Raw genomic sequence first — 21,430 nt, forward strand, 5'->3', positions numbered from 1 at the left:
TTAAGGTGGCCGACTTAAATCCGCCAACCCCCAATATGACGTCTGTGGTTAAATACTTGGTCACGATTGGTCTAGAATATCATTTTCCCGGGAAAAGAATCAAACAAGGTCACTGAATGGTCAGATGAAGTTTCAATCATTCTTACTTGATTTTGATTCGACAGTCTTTGATCCACCTAACCTCGATGTTCTTCCGATACACGGCCATGGCGTTCTGACCAACACGTGAGATTTTAACGCTACGATCTCTTTTTTTCTTTGGGGAAAGTTCATCTTATGACTTGTAAGATCATGTTTAAATTTGTTTGAATACACGCGGACGATGATCTTACGTTAAATGTTAGCCCGGATCGCTTTTCCACGTGTTGACGGAACTCGTCGTATGAGTAGTCCTGCACATTAACAGATAGTCACATAAAATACATCAAATTTAAACCCAATGAAATGTTTCCCCAATTATCTAATTCTGTTAAAATCTTTATAATCTTAGAAATTATATGCTTCACCCTATTGTGTGTAGCTTTTTCCACATGATTAATTTGGGTTTCTGTAGGACTGAGTATCAAATAACTTCTAAATTTCGAGTTTAAATTCGAAAATTCTTTATTTTTGTTTTCTTAGAAAACACAAATACTACAAATAATATGGATTTTGTGGAGAAAGACTTCCCCCGAGGGGGCGCAGATAAGAAAACTTCTGAGAGCAAAATAAGAACCCCGATTGGGGTGGACAATCTTTTCCAGGTATTGTTGACTTTCCTTATCCCACTTTTCCATCTGTTTGTAAATTGGTTTAAACCTGTCTAAAAGTATATATGTTTTTTTTTAGTCAAATGATGTAGAAGCCCCTAAGAAAAGGAAGTTCTTTCCAAAAGATGACCGCAAGGAAGCCAAGAAGCAAAAGACCATTGAGAAGAGTGAAGATGTCTGTATTTTCAATGCCCCTCCAGAGCATGTGCAAATACTACATCTTAAGGTAAAAAAAAAAAAAAAAAAAACGGAAATTAAGAAAACCACACGCATTAGAAAAGACACTATATAATTATGAAATACCTTGAAAGACTAATCAAGAATTAGTGGATTTACTCACTTTGCCGCATTTGTCAGACAAAAAATGATGACTGAATCGAGGATTTGGCTTATATGTGCATAAAAAGACAACATGCAGGAAACTGCAAGGACCATAATGCCATTCTTAAGATTTTCCCTTCTAAGTAACACGATTGTACACCCTTATTAAATCCATGAAAATGACGTGGAAATTGTGAATCAGAGGCCGGCTTATACGTGAGAAATTGCAAAACTTAACAATTTTAAGGCAATTTGGCTTATATGTGAGTAAATACGGTAGCTCTTATAGGTTCCTCACAGGTATGTGCTTGGTATTGGGATGGAAAAGTGTGCTTGGCTACCTGGAAGGGGGCCCATGAAAGTTTGATTCTTTTTTTTCTTCCTTGTTTTTCATTTCAAATTAACTGTAACCTGCCATGAATATTAACCCTACCATGTGCATATTTATACATCATTTTGCAACACTGGAGTTCACTATCAAAGGGGTAACATGGTTATAAATTTGCACTTGCAATGGGTGGTAATCGTTTCCTTTCCTCGCAGGAATTAAAAGAAGGCATGTTGCTACTGGGTTGTGTGAAAGAGGTGTCAAACTTTGACGTGAGGGTTGGTCTACCTGGTGGTCTGCAAGGATTCCTGAGCATCAGGGACATCTGTGATTCTTACACCAAGATGCTTACTGAACATTTGGATTCAAGTCACAGTGAGGTAGGTATCCTATTGTGGCCAGTTTGACTTGACCAAGGTGCTTATAGATGTTTTTTTCCCTCCAGGATATTTCTACCCTGCCACAACTCTTCAATTGTGGCATGATTTTGAGGTGTATAATTACCAAATTGGACACTTCCAAGAAAGCCGCTGTGAACATACAAGTCTCAATTAATCCCAAACTGGTTAACAAGGCTCTCAAAATAAATGCTCTGAAAGTTGGCATGGTAAGCCAGAAATCGCCACATCTTAGCCACAGAAACTTTCACTAATCTGATGTTGTTGGTTCTCCCAGGTATTAAGTGGATGTGTTGAGAGCCTTCAAGAACATGGCTGCTTAGTGGACATTGGTATCGAGGGAACCAAGGCCTTCCTGCTTCAAACGACTGGTAAACGTAACCCGAACAGTATCAATGGTAATAAAAACTTGATTTATTATTAGTTTGCTGTTTCTCGCCAGGTCTCCTTTAACATACAAAAGCTTAATTTTCTCTCCTAGTGTTAAAAGTGGGAGAGTACGTCACCTGTCAAATAAAAGAAGTGAAGAATGATGGACATTTATTGCGCCTTGATATGAACCCCTTGGTTATTGGCAAAGCTCGTGCTGAATCTCAACAAGGATGGAACTTGACTAACCTTCTTCCAGGACTTCTTGTTGAAGCAACAATCAAACAGGTAGCGCAGGCAACGTTTTCCTCATGTCGCATTTCTATCGAAATGACACTTGATTTATTTCTTTGTAAAAACAAATTGGTGTCAAGTGAGCGTTTCTCCAATAACGAAACATCATGACTCATTACAGGTGACCAAACACGGACTGCTCGTGAGCTTTCTCTCGTCATTCAATGGTCAGGTAGACTTTCTTCACATGGAAAGAGAGATGACTTACAATGTGGGAAAAAAGGTAATGTCTACTTTATCAGTGTTAATGTGAAAAATAGAACATATAGGTACTAAAAGTTAAAAAAAAAAAATTATCTCTAGAAGAAATTGCCATTGTTCCCTAGCATTCACATTTTTGGCTGCTAGTTTTCTAACAACAGACTGTAGATGGAGTGAATGTGATCAGATAGAAATAAATGTGTTCATCAAGAGTCACATACCCCGAGTGATGTGAATTTCTATGTCATTGTAGGTTCTGGCCCGTGTGCTGTACATGGAGCCATCAACCGGTTTAGTAGGATTAAGTCTGCGTGGCTACTTAGTTCAGTCTGGAACTAGAATCAATACCCTGCCTGCCAGCGGCAATATCAACCGTAAAGTGGTGGAGAAGTGCCAGATTACCACTTTGCACCCAAAGTCTGGAGCTATGTTGAAAATGCCCGACAAAACCCTGGCATTTGTAAATGTGAGAATGAGCATTCTGTTGCCATATCCTGTGTGGTATTCAGGGAAGAAAAACCTGAGATTACCTAATACACCTGGATTTTGTTTCCCCTGACAGAATAAATATATGCAACAATTTTATGACATACAATTACGTGCCATACCCGAGACCAGTTGCAGGATAATTGTCTTCAGCACCATGGACCAAATTCATTTTGCAACACTACACAGGTAAGTGTAAATTTGTATATATTTTTTTCACCATCACGCCTTACCAACAGCCATCCAACCAATTTTAACCCTTTTTCAGGGATATCATTATGAAACCCTGCCTTGGAAACAGCGATCTTCGGGTTGGTCAAATTGTACAGGTATGTGCTAAATATGGAATACAGGATAATGTAGGGATCTTAAATTACACAGTAGCCTACTTTCATTACCTGACATGGATGATTGGAAGAAATGTCTACAGTGATGATTCAACAGATCATTAGAGTGAAGATTGTGTGATAGATTTGAGGCTAGTGTTATATTCAACTTGTGGACAGTTTTTTTTTTTAAATAAATCTCAAAATGTAAAATATACTCATTTCAAATATCTACAAAACCTGTAGTACACTAAAGAATGATTCATCCTAGGTTCATTTGAAACATTTAGAATATTTGAACTCTTGAGAAAAAATCTAGTGTTATCGGCATGGTTGTGAATCCTAGAGACATCTTTATTCTCTGTATTACAAATTGACGGGGATTTAGGTGAAGTGCATTTTTATATTACTTAAATTTAATGTTCTGTGTTTTAGTCTATCACTACTAATTCTTTAATGTCTGTCCTTAAAAGGGTACGGTGTCCGTCCTACTGAATCATGGTATGATGGTAAATCTGCCCAAGCAAATTCAAGGAATGGTGCCTTTTACCCACTTATCTGACATCGTCTTGGAGAACCCTGAGGAAAAGTATTCAGAGGGCATGAAAGTTGAATGTCGGGTCAGTACAAATTTCAAGAACCTCCTGTTGGTTGGATTTGCCATCTTTCAAAACATGTTTGTGTTATTCTCCTTTCTTTACACAGGTGTTGTCAATCAATGGCGACACGCAGAGGGTGGCTTTGACCCTAAAGAAGACCCTTATAAAAAGCACCTTGCCATTATTCAGAAGCTATGACGATGCATGTGTTGGAATGGTTTCTCATGGCTACATTGTTTCCATCATCTCCTCCGGCTGCCTCGTCCGATTCTACAATGATGTTAGGGGCCTGGTGCCAATCGGTGAGCTCGGCTCTGAAGACGTCCTTAACCCTACGGGACTCTTTAGCATTGGTCAGGTGAAGAGAGCTTTAAATACAAATGTATACGTCTACTTTGCTTCCTTGATCAGTACAAAAGTATGTTAGATCTGTTAACATTTCTTGTTAAAATGGAACCTAATGTAAACCGGCTCTTTAGTTGGACCGCTAGAGGAAAAAAGGGGAATAAATGTCCGTCTCATTTTCTGAAGGTGGTGAAGGCAAGGGTTCTAGATTGTGATCCGGTGAAGCAAACTATGTTGCTGTCATTTAAAGCTGACCCTGCGGAACTCATCGAAGAAACTAAAGTCCAGTTTAAGCTGGGAAAGGTATGTTAAAGTTCAATCAGCCACTGGTGGTTTTGCAATTTATCATTCTTTTAAAAAATCATGCATGTCAATTTTGTTACAACGCTCTACACCACGTGTTTATCTTTTCAGTTCCTGTCTTTTTAGTTTATCCTATCGATCCTTATCCTTATGGCACTGCGGCTTTGCATCCAATTGCAATTACATTGTCTGTCTTATCCAAAATTCCAAATTATTTATTTTATGACAAGTATTCCTTTGTTTAATATCCACACATCGTTTTAGCATACTTGTTGAAAAACATTTCTTTATTCAAAAGAAAATTCAGCAAGAGAGACCACATATTGTTGAGTATATATATTTTTTCAGCGAGAGAGAAACCCCGACCTGAACCCAAAGTGTTGTAAAATTTTAGGCCCGACCCGACTGTCGGGTTTGGGCTCAGGCTCAAAATATCACCTCAAGTCGGATAAAATTCAACTTGAGTGGATTGGGCAACAGATTAAAAAAGACAATAAACGACAGTAAACATGAAGCACTTGTTGTAACAAAACAAAAATTCAAATGTATCATCAAATACATTTAATTTAAAATAATTTAAAGTAATTAGTCGTAAAAAAAAAAACCCTTTTTCTGCTTAATAGTATATGTGTACTCTTTTTGTTATAGAAATTGGACGCCGTGATCATTGCGAAGTCTACCATGTATCTAGAAGTGGTCATTCTTCCTAAAGAGGTGCATGCCATCCTACCTATAGAGCACCTGTCTGATCTGATGTCTCACTGCCGGATGTTGTCGGAGGCCCTGCAGGAGGGAGACACCATTTCAAACCTCGTCTGTGTTTTTCAAGATAAGAAAAGACTTGTATCCTAGTTATAATTGGACCTAAAAATACAATGCATACACTCAAACACAAATAACTTGTTGAAGACATTTGCTAACTAATGGCTTTCCTTTCTTTTACTGCTCTTCATTTTGTAACAGGCCGAGAGTTACCTTTTTTTCCTTAGCAGTTTCTCCCATAGACTCTCACAAAGAAACCGGCAGTTATCTGGTCGTTAGAGGAAGGATTAGCTGCTAAGGATATCTCTGAGATTGTAGTTGGAATGCAGATGATTGGTTGGGTCAAGAAGATAATTTCTACCGGCATCTTTGTCGACTTCCCCTACGGCATTGTTGGTTTTGCATCAATTTCTGTGAGTAACGGGAGTCCACAAAGGATCCCCCCCCCCCCCCCAGAACCCCCAACCGCCTCCTCTTTCAGCATCTGTGTATATTGACTATTTTCATTTCCGAAAATTTATAGGCCATATCCGACGGCTTCATTCCGAAAGGCTCAGAGCCCTTCAAGATTGGCCAGACGGTGATTGCTAAAGTGACTAATTTGAATGAGGATAAGAATCATATTTTGGTCACACTGAAAATCTCTGAGGTCACCATGCCAGAAGGAGCTGTCCATAACGGACTCAAGCATGCTGTGCAAGAAAGACGAGCTCTGAGTGAAATGACAGCATTGAGAGGTGGGACTTCATGTTTATTAGAAAATCTTGCGAAGTGTTGTTTTGGTTTTCTGAAGACCTGCTTGCAAAGCATTTGATATTTCATGTCATGACATAATCCAAACCGAAAATAATACACATCCGTCACCACTGGTTTCAACATTCGTAGCTTGAATACATTGTGTTTTTTATATTAAGTACAAAAAAAAATCACGCTGAAACTCGCAAGCGAGTTCTGAATCAGGTGGAATTCGGTCCTAAAGAAGCAATATTTCACCTAGAATTAGAATGGCGCACTAAATATTATAAAAGGCAGTGTAGGACGACATCTTTTTCTCTTTTGTCGCCTGTGAAGAAAGACTACGGCGAGCCAATTCCAGCTTTGTTTGGATTTTGAGTCGTCAATGAAAATCTCTCCTCGGCGTCCTGCGTCATCTAAAGCATCCAATTAGCCCAAGACAAAACGAGACATGATGATAGTAACCAAAAAATTTACCTTGTTACATATGCTAAAGACACAGCACGCCTTTTGCGGCATAAATTTCTCGTGCTATGAAGTCTGTTTTTAATGATTCAACTTTCATCATCATTTTTTCAGACACTGGGCATATTTACAAGCAGTTAGCTGCTCTGACTGTTGGCCAGAGGCTCGAGTTGCTTGTGGGCAGAAAAAAGTGTGGTGATGCTTACTTCGAGTCAGATGAATTGGTTGGTGCCACCATACGGGCCGCTAAAGACCATGTGATGGGTAACTATTTATAAAACCTAAAAATGAAGTTACTTGAAATGTTGAAAGCTGCAGAGAAAAGCCTAGTGTATATTTTAATTATCTCTCTTCCTCTATTTCTTTAGGGATTGAGTTGACCCCAGGACAAAAGGTTGACGCAGTTGTTCTTTATGCTGACATCTTTTCTTCTACTGTCCATGTGTCCCTTCTTCCTAAGTTGGTTGGCAAAACAATAGAGGTAGGGTTTTCTTGTTCATTTATAATTCTAATATACTAAAGAAGAAATTAAAGCCTGGATTTCTTCTACAATTGATTCAACAAGACTGTCATTGCCACTCCTTTGCACATAGTTCACTTTGCACTGTAACCTTTCTAAAGCATGGCTGCATTTGTTTCAGACTGCTTGTGTTCATTAAAAATGGAGACTATAGGGAAATAAGGTCCATGTATTAAGATAAGCATCACCTATTAATGTTGACCGATATATCATAACTGTGAATGAGCATTAATCGTTAATCGCGCTGTGTTTCATTTTGTTTCTTAACAGCTGACGAAAAAGAGCCATCACTTTGGAATTTTGGAACACTACATAGACGATCTAGCTATCATCTCAGTGGGAAACTGTGCTAATCTTACATTCATTCAAACAAAAAAACACCTGAATGAGATCCCCCGTTTTGAGTCAAAACTGCTGTCGACAGGAATTCATTTGTCCGTTGAGGTTGTTGAACCCAACTGCGAGCAATTGCAAGGGTTCCCTCTAGTTTCATGGCAGCATATTCAACCGAAATGGCGGAGCAAAGTTGCACAAGACAAGACGCACATGGACCCTGGCTGCCAATTTGGAGAAATTGTAGAGGGCAAAGTATGTTCAGTGAAGCCTACCAGCATTCAGGTCACACTAAAGGATGGAATGTCAGGCTTTATCCATGTGTCTGAAGTGATGAAGTCTGAAGAAGTGGCAGAAGGATCTTTCCCTACAGCTTCAGTGGAAGTGGGCAGCATGGTCACTTGCAGGGTCATTGGAGGAAAACAAACCACCAGTTATAAGTAACTACTGCTTATTTTGCCTTTCACATAATTGAGAATAATCGGGATATTTGAGTTTCCTGGCTGAACACTAAATATTTTCTTTTAGAGTCCTACCTATTTCCAACCCAAGATGGAGATGCACTCTTCCAGAGCTCACAATAATACCGAGGTAATTTACTGATAAATGTGAAGTTACAATCATCATATTTGATAGGATTTTCATATTTTTGATTCCATCTCACTCATTGACAAGTTGCATTATCTTTTTTCATTAGCAAACTGGATGACAAAATTAAGCTCCCATTGGTTACAGCACAAGAGAAATTGAGAAGTTATAAGGCTGGAAACGAAATAACCTGTTTTGTCTCAAAGGTGGGTAGGGTTTCAGGTTTGCATGAGACATTCTCTACCGCAAAGCCGAACCGAGGTGGGTTTGTGATTTTTCTGCAGTTTAATGCAGAGATGGAGTGTCTGGAGGTCACCTGTGATAATTCAGTCTTTGGGACAGTGGAATTACTAACCCTGATTAGTCATCCTGAAGTGAGTTATCCCAGCACTCTTTATTTATTTTTAACATGTTGATTGTTGAAACTATCCATCCATCTTGCACAGACATAGCTCATAAATTTTGCCATTTCTGTCAATGTGTATACAGTACACCATATAGAATACGGGTAGAGAGAGTGGAAATTCATGTTATAACAAAAAAAACTGTAAAATATGTTGTTTTAATGTAATTGTATTTTTTTCCCCCAAAAAATCTGCGAAGCTCTGCGTCCGCGTTCACTGAAGCGCAAAGTAGCGGGAGAACACAGTATATATATTTTGAACACCACACCATAGAAAGCAGTATGGTTTATAAAATATGAACAACCATAAAATCAGCCAATTATATAATACAAGATAAACCGTAGTTTTATATAAAATACCATCACGCAAAGGAGACCATAGTCCACTTTTGATCGAATCAAATCTAGGGAATAAAATGATCCTGATGAATCAAAATGCTCATAGCATGCCATATAAAACACAAGCTGGGGAAAAACTTTGTCTGCACTGTGCGCTTATATTGCTTAATTTTCCATCTTTTAGGATTACAGCCACCTTGAGAAATTGTATAAAATTGGCCAGGCTGTTAAGGCTAAAGTGGTCAAAGTGAGTCTTCAACGATTGATATTATCACTATCAGGTAGGGAGAGAACACGTGAATATACATATATATTAAAAATGCTGACAAACTGTTTTTTATGCCATTTTTTTTCTTCTCCATTTTCCCAGGAATTCATGAACTGGAAGCAGGTAAAATTGTATTGGGAAGGGTGACTAGCTTTCTCCCACAACTTGGCGTTCGAGTCAAACTTCCGTTTGGTGAAATTGGAAATGTGGCAGTCACTGACATTGCTGATGAATACAAGCCCAATCCGTTAGCAGGATTTCAGAAGGATCAGCTGCTGAGGTCAGTAATGGACCATCTACAGAATGTGTATAATGCTGGCTAATGCATTTTGATAGCAAACTCTTTAATCTGTATCCATTATTTCTTGCATCTCCTTAATTGTATGCTATTTGATTGGGAAATAAAACCCCTTGCAATTTACTGGATTTTCACGACTATATGGCGCATCACATTTTTAAGCCGCTGTGTCAGTAATTAGTGCGACTTCTGTATTTAACACAAAGGACACACCGTTAAAAAGACGCAGCCAGGCATGGCAAAACATACACTAGCAGAGTCACCGTCATTGCTATGTGGCTCCACAGAGATGATGCCGGCTTGGGCAAAAGCTCAGAACAACTATCCAAGCTCACCCAGGCTGCCACAATCCATTTGCAAATTGTAGCGTAACTAACCCGGCGCTGCCTTCCACTCTTCGTGAAGCTGTGTTCACCAGCTACCATCCACTGTTTCCATGTCGCTCGCAAACTTTGCTTTGAAATGAGCGAGCACCAAATTAGTGTGTTCACCGTCATACTGGGTGTATTGACAAAAGAACTATATCCCAACAGTCACTGCGCACCGAAAATAGTATCTGGGGCTGCTTGCCGTAGTTGCGGTTCGATGTTCATCCATACATACTATATATATATTATTTCTTGCCGTAGTTGTGAAAGATGTAGAGGATGCTGTACCCTATCGACTGATTTATTTTATTTTATCGTGATAACAATTTTGGAATTGGTCCACTGGATTATAAGACACCCTGTCTATTTTGGAGAAAATGTAAGACTTAAGTGCGCCTTAGAGTTGTGAAAAAACGGTAAGCATTTTGGAGCCAGAATTCAGCTGTCTTGGACATGTGTAAAATTGATAGGAACAAAACATCTAGTATATTTTTTACATGAATTAGCACTTTTTTTTTTAAATATGGGGTATTCTTTTACATGTCTCTTCTCACTGTGCATGCATATTGTTACGTGAATCTGCAGTAACTGCCCGTCTGCAAAAATACTGAGTAGAAATTGGAAATAAATAAAAATTATAAACTGTATCAACTAAATCTCACACATTGTGTTAGATCTACCAAGTTAGCTGTGCTTTTATTTCAGGGTCTATCTTCTGGGCAGCAAAGATGGCAAGTGGCAGTTATCTCTACGAGCCTCAAGGTATGACATCTGAGTGATTCTCAAATCCTGCCTGTGTGGAACTTCCAGACTAATTGGTGTTGTTGATTGTTAAGCATTTGGTCGCTCTGGTTCCAGTCAATTAACATGAGTTGACCTTCTTCACCAGGGTGAGCCCACAAGATGCCAAGCCAGCAAAAGACGTTGAAGTTTTATCCCTAGATGATATGCAAGACGGCCAGTTAATCAGGGGCTATGTCAAATTTATCAGTGGGCACGGGGTCTTTATAAGGTAAGCAAGCCAGTGTTAGGTTTGCCTCTTTAGCATGCAAGACCGCTGTGCGTGCACTATAAACCTGTCTAGTCTCAGCTCAGTGAAAGCCTGAAAGTGAAAACTATTTTTTGCATCCTGCAGATTGTCAAATAACATCATAGGGAGAGCCACACCTGAGCAGTCCACCAAGTATATTGTCCACAGCCACAACCACCTCAGTAATCTTCTACCAGCCGACACCCTGGTCATGGCCAAGATCATCAGGTTAAATCCATTAAACAAATACTGCATGTGCAAGACGGAGCATGGCTTTTTAAAATTTCACCTAATTGAATAACAACAGCCTTGTTAGCAATTCTGCCAGTCAGCAGTAAAGGATCCAGATCACCTGTGATCCAAGCAGTCTAAAAGAATGGATGGACAGACTACTCTCATTTCTTTGTCAAGATGTCCTACTAATTAAAAGTCCCATAAATTGAGCTGGTTGGGACTCTACTACATGAACATATAGATTCTGTTGGCTGTGGGTAGGTTGCAGAAAGGAGAAATACTATTGCCCTGTCTGTTTTTTGTTCAGAATCGACAGAGAAAATAACTGGATTAGCCTGTCCCTGCTCGCCAAGGACACTGGGAACCCAGATGTCCTACCCGAATCACTCGGCCTGCCACTACGTCACATGGGAAATGAGAAAAAGAAGCACGAGTTGAAAAACAAAAGCAAACGTTCTATTTCTGAAAGTGAAGAGGTAACAAAAATAGAGTGAAACGAAAAATATATTTGCCATGCTTTGCCATTCTAACTTTGGTTATATTTTCTGTCAGACTATAAATATAGGAAAGAAAAAAGAGAAAACAAGCCTTGAAGACAGTGACAGTGGGGTTGAAGTGTACTTCAGAGAGGAGGAAGATCAGGAAGATAAAAGCGCTAAAGCGAAAGCTGGAAATGTAAGGCAAATAGTTGACATTGGTTTGATTTCATCTTTATAATGCATGGAAGGGACAGCTGACTACAGCAGCATCTGGGGCAGAATCATGCAGAAGCTGTTTGATAAAAGTTCAAAATGAAAAAATTGGTGAACCTGAAGGCTTGGCCGTATAATGGCGATCCTAAGGTTTGGAAGATTCTCGCTGTTCTAAGGTTCCCTCATAACAGACTTTACAGTGTTTAAATTGTTCAAGCGGTCCCGTCAAAAGTGTTGTCATCATCCTGATGCTGAACTGCTTTGAATGTGTGTGTAGTATGTGTATATTGTAAAATGATATTACGAAGATGTTCTCAGCAGGTTTCCAGTTCTTCGGATCCTTCCCGACTGCGAGTGGAAACTGGATTCTCCTGGGAACTTGGCTTGAGCTCACTGAAGCCTGCTACAGCCAACAACTCTACAGACTGGAGTGATGTAGAGGAGCAAGAGGAAAGCAAGGTGCTTCAATTGTTTTTGTACATGCTGTTGCAACTTTGGCAATTTGTCTAATTTTTTCTTTCTTTGTCAGCCTCAGAAGAAGTCTCGGCAGGAGCTAGAGAGGGAGAAAAAGGTGTCGGAGAAAGCTTTGGCGCAACGTGAGCTGGACTTGATGGACCCTAAACTTCGGCCCCAGGATGCAGCAGAGTTCGAACGCCTGCTCTTGGCCTCTCCCAACAGCTCGCTGCTCTGGCTTCAGTTCATGGCTCAGCACCTGCAGGCCGCCCAGATTGAGCAGGCCCGTGCAGTAGCAGAGAGGGCGCTGAAAACTATTTCTTTCAGGTATCATAAAGCCACGTCAGAAATATGGTATTTAGGAAGAAAATGCTGGTTTCAGAAGAAACCTCATTGTTTAAACTTTCTGTGCTGGATGAGTTGGAACAAATCCTGCACCCATTGTGGGTCTTTGGAACACAATGGTACCTCGTATGTCGATTTACTCGTAACTGAAAAGAACTAAAAAACAATAATTTGCTCCACCCCTCTGAAAAAACACCAAAAACAGGATATTGGATTGGAAAAAAAACTTATTTGTTCTAATTAGGGTTTTTATCAGTGTGTATCCTTTATATTACTATTGTTTAATTTTACAGTTCCTCTTTGCTATTGTGCTTTTCAGGCTTTTAGGCAAATGGCTTAAAATGGGCTGTCCTTCTGCTTTAAAATTTCTTTTCACTTATTAATGTGGACTGAGATTTGTGGGATTCAATTGATCTATATGTGGACATCTTTTAATTACAATTTTTTTCTTCTTTTTTTGTCCAGAGAAGAGCAAGAGAAGCTGAATGTGTGGGTGGCCCTACTAAATTTGGAGAATATGTACGGCACTCAGGAGAGTTTGAAGAAAGTATTTGAACGGGCCCTTCAGTTCTGTGAACCCGTAGCAGTCTATCAGCAGCTGGCTGACATCTATGCCACATCTGACAAGATCAAGGTAATATTTACTTTTTGAGAATTTGTGTACCAACTAAAGAGGACCAATTGCAATGCAATCCAATTGTTCTAAGTAAAAGATTTGTTACTTAAGGAGAAGATTTTCTCTCTGCCTGTGTTTGGATCAGGAGGCGGACAACTTGTATAAGTCCATGGTGAAGCGTTTTCGTCAAAACAACGCAGTGTGGTTGAGCTATGGTACCTTCCTGATTAAGCGCGGCCAGAGTGATGAGGCCACCGCCCTTCTACAAAGGGCGCTTTCAAGTCTGCCACCCAAAGAAAGTGAGTAAATAAAGGAGCATGATGAGACTGAGCGAATATTGCAGATATCTAGACCATTGCAAAATATTGCAAATAGCACTTGTATTAGATTTTATTATATTGTGTTCTTTCCCTGGTACAGACAATTAGGTACCTTACGTTTTTAAGCATTGTACTTTGTCAACAGGTGTGGATATTATCACAAAGTTTGCAAAGCTGGAATTCCGCTTTGGAAACACAGAAAAAGGTCGTACAATGTTTGACAAAGTCCTCACAAGCTACCCAAAACGCACAGACCTCTGGTCTGTTTTCATCGACCTCATGGTCAAACATGGATCACAGAAGGATGTCCGGTAAGGACAAGCTCAAATAGTTTTTTTTCTAACTACATTTCAATCAGTTCTTTGGGAGGGAAAATGTAGTACAGTCATATTCATTTAAGTTATTTCACAGGGCCATCTTTGATCGTGTGATCCATCTGAGTGTGGCGATAAAGAAAATAAAGTTCTTCTTCAAGCGGTATCTGGAATATGAGAAGAAGCACGGAACACCACAGACTATCCAAGCTGTCAAAGACAAGGCTATGGAGTTTGTTGAAGGCAAAGCCAATGAGGTGGCCAGCTAAATGCCAATCTTGCATATTGTGCATGTTTGGTGAGGACTTTCTTTAATACATGCAGCTGTGTAATGTAATATATTTTTAAATTCTGAGTTTACTTTTTGACTGTTGAAATATTACATCTTTAGGAATCTAACCAACTTTCATTTATAAGCATGACCCTGGTCAACCAGAATTAAGAATTCAACCATTTTTATACTCTCTTTGAATAATTCGTGTGTTGAGATAAATTAATGTGGAGCATTGCCATCAGTCAATAAAAATGCTACCATCACAATACATTACGTGACATTTTTATTTAAAAGCAACAAATACAAAATAACAATATATTGGGACACATTTACATACAATACATACAGGCTAGTTTTCTATCCTCTTTTAAAAGGAAAGTTTCTGGTATATAATCTGAAAAAATTACCTACTCAAATCCTTTATGCTGGTCATGATGTCATCAAGAGTGTGGCTACCTCTCGACGGCATGAGTATTCCACCTACGCAGTGGCAGTATTCATTGTAAAATGCGTGCGAGTTATGGACGGTGTGACAGATGTGGTTTGTGCTGGCTGGATCGGTAACAGCCCTGAGATGCTAGAGGTATCAATTCCGCTACTCTTATGTTATACTGTGTTCAGCAGTGCTCCACTCTTGGTGCCTCCTTTCCAGTCGAGTTTTAGCTGAGCAGTGCGATATGAAATCTAAGCGAGAACAACTGTAATCGAAATGTGTTATCTATACATCATTTCCTCCGACACAACCCATTTTTTTTCCACATCTGTCAATATCCAATCCTCACCTAAGAATATTGCTCAAAGGTCAACTGCAACAGAGCCACTTGGGATTATTAATGGCCATTACCAGTGAGATGATCATCTCTAGTCCTACTCAAATGGATATTTTTTTTTGTAAGAGAAGTCCACTTTAATTTCATATCCTCACACCTCTTCTGGCTCCATGGGCCCCTCAGCACCCTGTGGGGCATCTGTGTGGAGCCGCATAATGGGTTTGTTGCACATTGGGCACACACTGCGGATCTCCAGCCACTTCAACAAGCACCTGAAGGGTTAAAAGAAAAAATGAGTCCAAGGATGAACCATATTATTATTTGACAATACAGTAATCCCTTGAATATCGCGGTTAATGTAGACCAGACATGGCTGTGATAATCCAAAACCCAGAAGTAGGATCATCTCTATTATAAAGACCTTTTTTTCTTCCTTTTTTTCAGTGCTTAGTCATAGTAGCAAGCAGAAGACGGTAGTGGCTTTTGCCTGTGTGTTTTAGCATGGATTTTCACATTTTTATTAACTTTAAAACATTTAAATAATAGAAATAAATTGCGTACAAGTGAATTCCCAATAAGTGCCGTTGCGATAATCAAGGGAAGACTACATACGGAATAGATTACTATATTTGGTGCCTTTTATACTCCCATGAAAGACTTGAATACTGTATTGTAATATTTAACATTCATTTGCTCAGGGACCTATTTGCTATTTTAATGTATCTTAATTATTAGTTAGATCTTTGAATTATTTTAAATGTTAGACTTTAAATGCCTAGAGAAAGAGATCTTTTTAGTGTTTTAGACAATGTATTTCCCTAATTTTGTAATCCATTTATATTGTACATTCCAGGAAAGGTGTCACTCTTGAATTCTATAATTTTATCAACTATAAGTAAAAAAAAATCTACTAAATCTAAAAGAATTAGAAATTGAAAGAGGTGCTAATGTATAGATGAGTAACAACACTCACTTCTTGTGAAATGCATGTGAGCACGGGCACACTCCAAGTTCATCTCTGGTTCTGAATTCCTCCAAACAAACTGCACAGGTTTGCTGCCAAAGCCGCACACACACAAAAATTAGGCATATTTTTTACATCATTGCTTAATTTATACAAGAGAGACATCCTTTAAAACCAAAACATTAACAAACCTCTAGCACCCCCCGCGACCCTAGTGAAGATGAAGCGGTTCAGAAAATGAGATAAAACAAAACAAATATGACTTACTCCAAGCAGGCTGAGTTTCTTGCTAGCTCCCTTTAGAACCACCTACAGAAGAGAATAGGAAAGATTGAACATTTCATAATTGTACTGTCCTGTAGTGTCAGCAAAATCATAAATACACTTATGATACCATGTCTCACTGTGAATGACATGACCTTGTATTACTCCTCTGTTTGATGCACATAAAAAGCAAGTCTAATTTTAGCTCCAAAATTGGAGCATTCAGTCTATCATGATAGACTCTTCTGGGTGGTGGTGTTATGTTGCTCCCCTCAATGAAAAAAAAGAAGTCTGATATGCTGTGGTAAGATTTAAAGCCTGCCTTAGAGTATGATGTTACACATGCAGATACTGCAGTCAGTGACATACCTCATTGTAGCTGAATTGCTCTCTGGTTCCTTGTTGTTTCAACCTGAGAAGACAAAAAGGGGCAACATATTGAGATAAAATACCTTATTTATTACAGAGAGATGCCTTAATCTCAAGTGAGGAACTTTCATATACGAGCATAAGCATGACAAGCCTTCCAGATCTTGGTTTACGGTTAATAAAGGCTCTCTCAAAATTGGGCCCTTTACCATCACAAAATATTGAATTCCATTTTTTTTAAATCTATCAAGTGAATGCAGTTCCATGTCAGAAAATCCCAAAAAAATCTTATATGAAAGCTATTGCTGCTGCTCATATACTGCATTTACATATAAAATGACATTACTAAATTATTTCCACTTTTAATATCAATAGAAAATTAAGAATGAATGAAATTATTTTTTAAAGCAATTGGACTACATATTTTAAAGAGCATATTCCGTATTACTTTGTATAAATAAAAATACAATAGGGCTCCCTTAAGATTCACGAGTAATGCTTTGCTCTTTGTCTCAATTTCAACCTCTTTTCTTTTCCAATTTCTTTGCACTTCAGACCAAGCTAAGCCTAACTCTCTTGTACTTGCCTGAAAAGGTAGCAGCAGAAGATGAGACTGAGCATAAAGACGAAAAGGCCAATGCCCAGCACAATGACGTACACATTTAGTGGTAGGTGATACATGTCAGACGTCATGCTGCAGTCGTGTTCAGAGCTTGGAGAATTCAAACCGCACAGGCATCCTACCAAAAACAGATTTTAAAAGCGTACATTCAATGATGTAATACTTGTCATAACTAACTCATGTTACCATTGATCATAGTAAACTAAAGGTGTAACCATCCCAAGAAAGTTCATGGTTTGCTTTCTTTGTTTGGCCTGAACCATAATTCACTGGTCTAGACTTTTTTTGGTGTGTTTCTTTTTCAATTTCCAATCAACCAAGAATTTGAAAACAACCCTACGCAAATATTGTTCAACCATTGAACAAAAGGGTGTGGGCCAGGTAACACAGTACATGACAGAAGTAAACAATCATGCAGCTCTAGCTTGCAGCACTCGTGCACATAGTCTTGATATTATTCATCCAATTACAAGCATTTGCGGGACATTTGGGGAATCAGAGGGTATTGATGCTTCGTCCATTTTATGTTGGCATCTGCACAAATATCGAGAAGGCATTCCATCTCCTCAATGCTCCAGATCGAACACTGACCCATGTAAACCATGGGCGAAAGTATTTTGGAATGCTTGCTCACTCAAAACTTAACCATATACCGATCACAGTACTTTTATTGTTTATTCAGAAATACTTGGTGATGGTGCTGGGATACAACTGTGTCCATGGAGCAGTGGTGAGGTGGTGGCAACCCTAACCCTCATAGGGCTACCCGTTAATTGGCTGTGAAGTAGACAAACACTGCGAACAGACACCGACACACCGCCATCTGTTCCCCAGACTCAATAGAGTACTGTAGTAAACTGTGTGCATGTGTGACTGCACTTGGTGGGTTGAGACGATGTTGTATGTAGTGTACGTGAACGTACCTATGTGAAAAAGAAATTTGCGTGTGTCTGGGGCTGTATTTAAAATGAGCATAGACTTGGTTTGGCAAAATAATACAAACGGAAGCCCCACTTCTATAACACACATGCAACCCTATTAATTTGCAACAAGCAAGCTTTGCCAGCATCCTAATGTCCATGTGTCTCTCTTCAGAGTCAATGAATGGGCAGAGCTTGGCTTAAACTGAATGGGTGGAATGATAGTTTGACGTAGTTGGAGGTTGGGGGTCTTAAAAGGAAGGGGGGCAGGGAAACCTAATGGGCAATGGACTACATGAGCAAAATGGATACCAGGCCTTGGAGGTACTAAAAACGGAATGAAATTGGGAGTGGTCGCCCCACACATTTGGCATCTGTAACAGCTTCCACATTAGCGGGAAGAACGTGTTAGGGTGTGTGTTTGTAATCTGAAAAGCATCTCTGGTCCTTTTTATCCCAAAGTACTCAAACAATTCCAAACCAAATTCTTCCAAGTTGATTTTATTTACTTTGCATCATGTTGGAAAGGAAAAGCGATTTCCACAACTGTCCACTCATATTTGGACAAATGTAACAGACCAAAATGTGAAGCTGAGAAGAAGAATCAAGATGTACTGGGTAGAGAGAATTAAATGGTTGATTAATTGAAGTATGTCCCATGTCTTTTGCACTTATTGCATACATCATTGAAAAAGGCATGAAACAACAACATATGTTGAGGCTGCAGAATGATACTCTGTTGCGATTGTATTAAGTAAACATGACTTTAAATGCATCTCATTTTAAGTGTTATTTGTCGGACACAAGTCACTATACCAAAGTATTTGTGATTGACTGAATCCATCATGGGAAGGCAGTAAACTACAAAGCAAAAAGTGAGGTAACAGAACAAAATAATACGTGCCACAGTCTCTCGTTCGTATTAAATGAATGGCAGAGAAATCCACTCACTTACCGTTACACCATTGGAATGGTTGCATGAAATTTGATTCCTGGAGCAGCAGCAAGAAATTCGGACCCTTTAAGAAGAAGGCTGAGCCTGACTGGAAGCCAAACTCTTGCACTCGTGGTTGGTGCCTGGAATCAGTCAATGTGTACTGAACTCCACCAAATACAAGCCTTAAGTTTTTCAGATTTGCTCAGATTTCCATAAATCCTTGAGAGGTGTGGTTTTGTTGGCTCAGCAGTCTGTGCGGCCCAGCATTCCCCAAATCTGGATTAACCACTCTGTGTTAAGATTGGCAAATTTGGGACAAGAGTTTGGACCACGTCTAAAAATCTCATGTGCTCTTGAATGCCATTATGAATGATGTCATCAGAGAAGACAAAGAAATCCTGTTGTGTAGCTTGAACTGTCACTTGCCTCATATCGCAGGTTATTTCGCAAGTTGTTGTTAAAATGTGAATCATGCGCAGTCACAACATCAACAACACCACAGTCAATATTTTCACTCACAGCAGACAAAGAGCCTCTTTGACATGTTTTTTTTTTGTCTGCACAAATCTCTTCAATGTCATCCGCCGATCACAATGACAGTCGATCAATGAAGGTAATAATCTGGCTTTAGTCTTCTTTGTCTACCCCCACTAAAGCTGCTTTTTTTTTTCAACAGAGGATTTTCTCAGCTCTCATTCTCCCCTCTCTCGTGTCCTCTGCAGTCTCCTCCTCCAGTCCACTGATGTTGCAGAAGGTATTCCACCTCAGTGTAGAAGCCCAAGATGTGCTTCTATCAAATGCCAAAGAAAGTAAGAAGCACTGAGTACGACGGTCCTGGGGCCCACATTTCTGTTTTTGCTGCTGAGTTGTTTGATTCTCACTATGTATGTATTATATGAGGAGTAGGATCCTCTTCCTCCAACCATCTGCTCCTTCAGATGGCAAAAAAAAAGACAAAGATGCAGGCTGTCAGCCAAGAGTCTATTTTTTCCTGCACTCTTCTCCTCTTCTTCTTTCAGTCCATAATGTTTTTGAAAGTGAGCCTGCAGCAGTCTACCTTTTGCTCCCAACGCTTCCTGCACTGCTTTGCTCTGCCTTGGGTTTGTAAACAGATCTGTGCTCATGTGACCATCCGTTTTGCCTCGCAACTCTGCTCGGCCTCAGCCCTCCCTCTGCCTCTGTCCTCCAATCTGTAGGCAGAAGGAAAGCAAAATGAACCAGACGCTGACGAATAGGGTGCCTGCAAGCATGCTGATGTGCGTCCACCTCTCTCATGTATGTGAAAGGGAGCAAAGGAGGCTCTTGCAGCAAAGTCAAGGGAGGCCCTGGTCAGCTGCATGCATGGCTGATGTCCTGACAAACAAAACAATGTCATTTCCGCCAACTAGACATCAGTGAGATTGCGTCCGGAAAACATTCCGCTGTATTTTTCTGCCACGTATACAGATATGGAGTTTTGATTGTTAATTTGAGGTGGCTGTTTCTAAAGGTTTATGAGGTTAAATGTACTCTTTCTTGTCAGGTACTCTTTACCATATTGTGAGAGCCACATTTGATTGACAATGATAAACAACTCTCAGTTTTATTGATTAAAGTCACGTGTATTTTAGGTGCTGCAATTTGTTTTGAACAGGCTATTTTTATGCCAGCTCCTGTATTGTCTCTAACCTCTAGCATCTCTTTCTGCTTGCACATAATTATAGTATCTGCTTGAAACATCACTTCATAGTTTGTTTTGATGTACCTGAACCCTTGTCAATATTTTTTCAATCTTTACATCATGGTTGGAATCATTCGCATAGAGCAGTAGTCATGTTTCTTATTGTGATTGCTGAAAGACTCATTCTGAAAGCTGCTTTTAAATCATTTTTTCTCACTATCTTTTCCTAATGAGGTTTGACAAATGGGTAAAAAATAACTCATTTTGTGAAAAAAGTAGTAAGGAACGCAGGAAGGTGACTGTGAAAGACAACAACCTCTGATAGAGAAATCGCAAGCTGGACAAAGACGTGCTTATCCACCCCCTGACACCCCCCCCCCCCCCCCCCCTACACACACACACACACACACACACCATCCACCCTTAGTGCCAGTCCACTGAGGGGAATAACAGCTGCTAGGATACAGGGCTGTCAGACGGTCAAGGGGAGTGTTACTTCTCTAATCCCCAAGGGAAGGGGGTGGGGGCAACAATAGGTTCCAAGCCATTTTCATTCAGCCCCCTCCTTCCTGTCCTCTGTTCGTAATGTCATTGCAGTGGAACATCTGGACTCTCAATACACAAACTCTTAAAGCATTGATATGACGGCACGACATGGTAATCCTAAACTAATATGCAGTTAAAGGTGATCAATGGGATGCTTCCCTAATTCCACCTGTCTCCTGATCACGTGTGGTTTACATGATGTATTTCTCAATACTCCAAAGGAGGATCTTGCTGAAATGAAACCAATAGGGACAGGAAAGATGCAAATGTTGACCTTGTGTTCAAGCAGTACGTAAATCGTT

The 21,430-nt window shown here is 39.6% G+C and overlaps 2 protein-coding genes across 2 annotated transcripts; one reads left to right on the forward strand and one right to left on the reverse strand.

The window, feature by feature from the left end:
* The first annotated feature begins 135 nt into the window (after positions 1–135).
* pdcd11 (programmed cell death 11) lies at positions 136–14,344 on the forward strand. The gene is made up of 36 exons (XM_077718711.1): positions 136–283; positions 622–743; positions 829–975; positions 1,614–1,778; positions 1,844–2,005; positions 2,074–2,194; positions 2,278–2,453; positions 2,581–2,682; positions 2,914–3,126; positions 3,223–3,335; positions 3,415–3,475; positions 3,946–4,092; positions 4,178–4,429; positions 4,603–4,719; positions 5,368–5,562; positions 5,724–5,894; positions 6,005–6,218; positions 6,796–6,945; positions 7,050–7,162; positions 7,472–7,974; positions 8,063–8,125; positions 8,232–8,328; positions 8,407–8,496; positions 9,049–9,145; positions 9,235–9,412; positions 10,504–10,560; positions 10,688–10,810; positions 10,934–11,056; positions 11,370–11,538; positions 11,615–11,737; positions 12,073–12,213; positions 12,284–12,534; positions 13,018–13,186; positions 13,314–13,467; positions 13,634–13,799; positions 13,900–14,344. The coding sequence occupies exons 2-36, from the start codon at positions 645–647 to the stop codon at positions 14,069–14,071; spliced, it is 5,394 nt and encodes a 1,797-aa protein (XP_077574837.1). The 5' UTR covers positions 136–283; positions 622–644; the 3' UTR covers positions 14,072–14,344.
* On the reverse strand, positions 14,337–20,069 carry LOC144197959 (RING finger protein 122). The gene is made up of 6 exons (XM_077718712.1): positions 18,941–20,069; positions 17,030–17,183; positions 16,444–16,486; positions 16,078–16,119; positions 15,820–15,902; positions 14,337–15,118 (listed from the first exon to the last, which is right to left on the reverse strand). Exons 1-6 carry the CDS (start codon positions 18,963–18,965, stop codon positions 14,998–15,000), a joined length of 468 nt encoding a protein of 155 aa, XP_077574838.1. The 5' UTR covers positions 18,966–20,069; the 3' UTR covers positions 14,337–14,997.
* Between the last annotated feature and the right edge of the window lie 1,361 nt (positions 20,070–21,430).

This window comes from Stigmatopora nigra, chromosome 6 (assembly GCF_051989575.1).
Source record: "Stigmatopora nigra isolate UIUO_SnigA chromosome 6, RoL_Snig_1.1, whole genome shotgun sequence".
Classification (NCBI taxonomy): Eukaryota; Metazoa; Chordata; class Actinopteri; order Syngnathiformes; family Syngnathidae; genus Stigmatopora; species Stigmatopora nigra.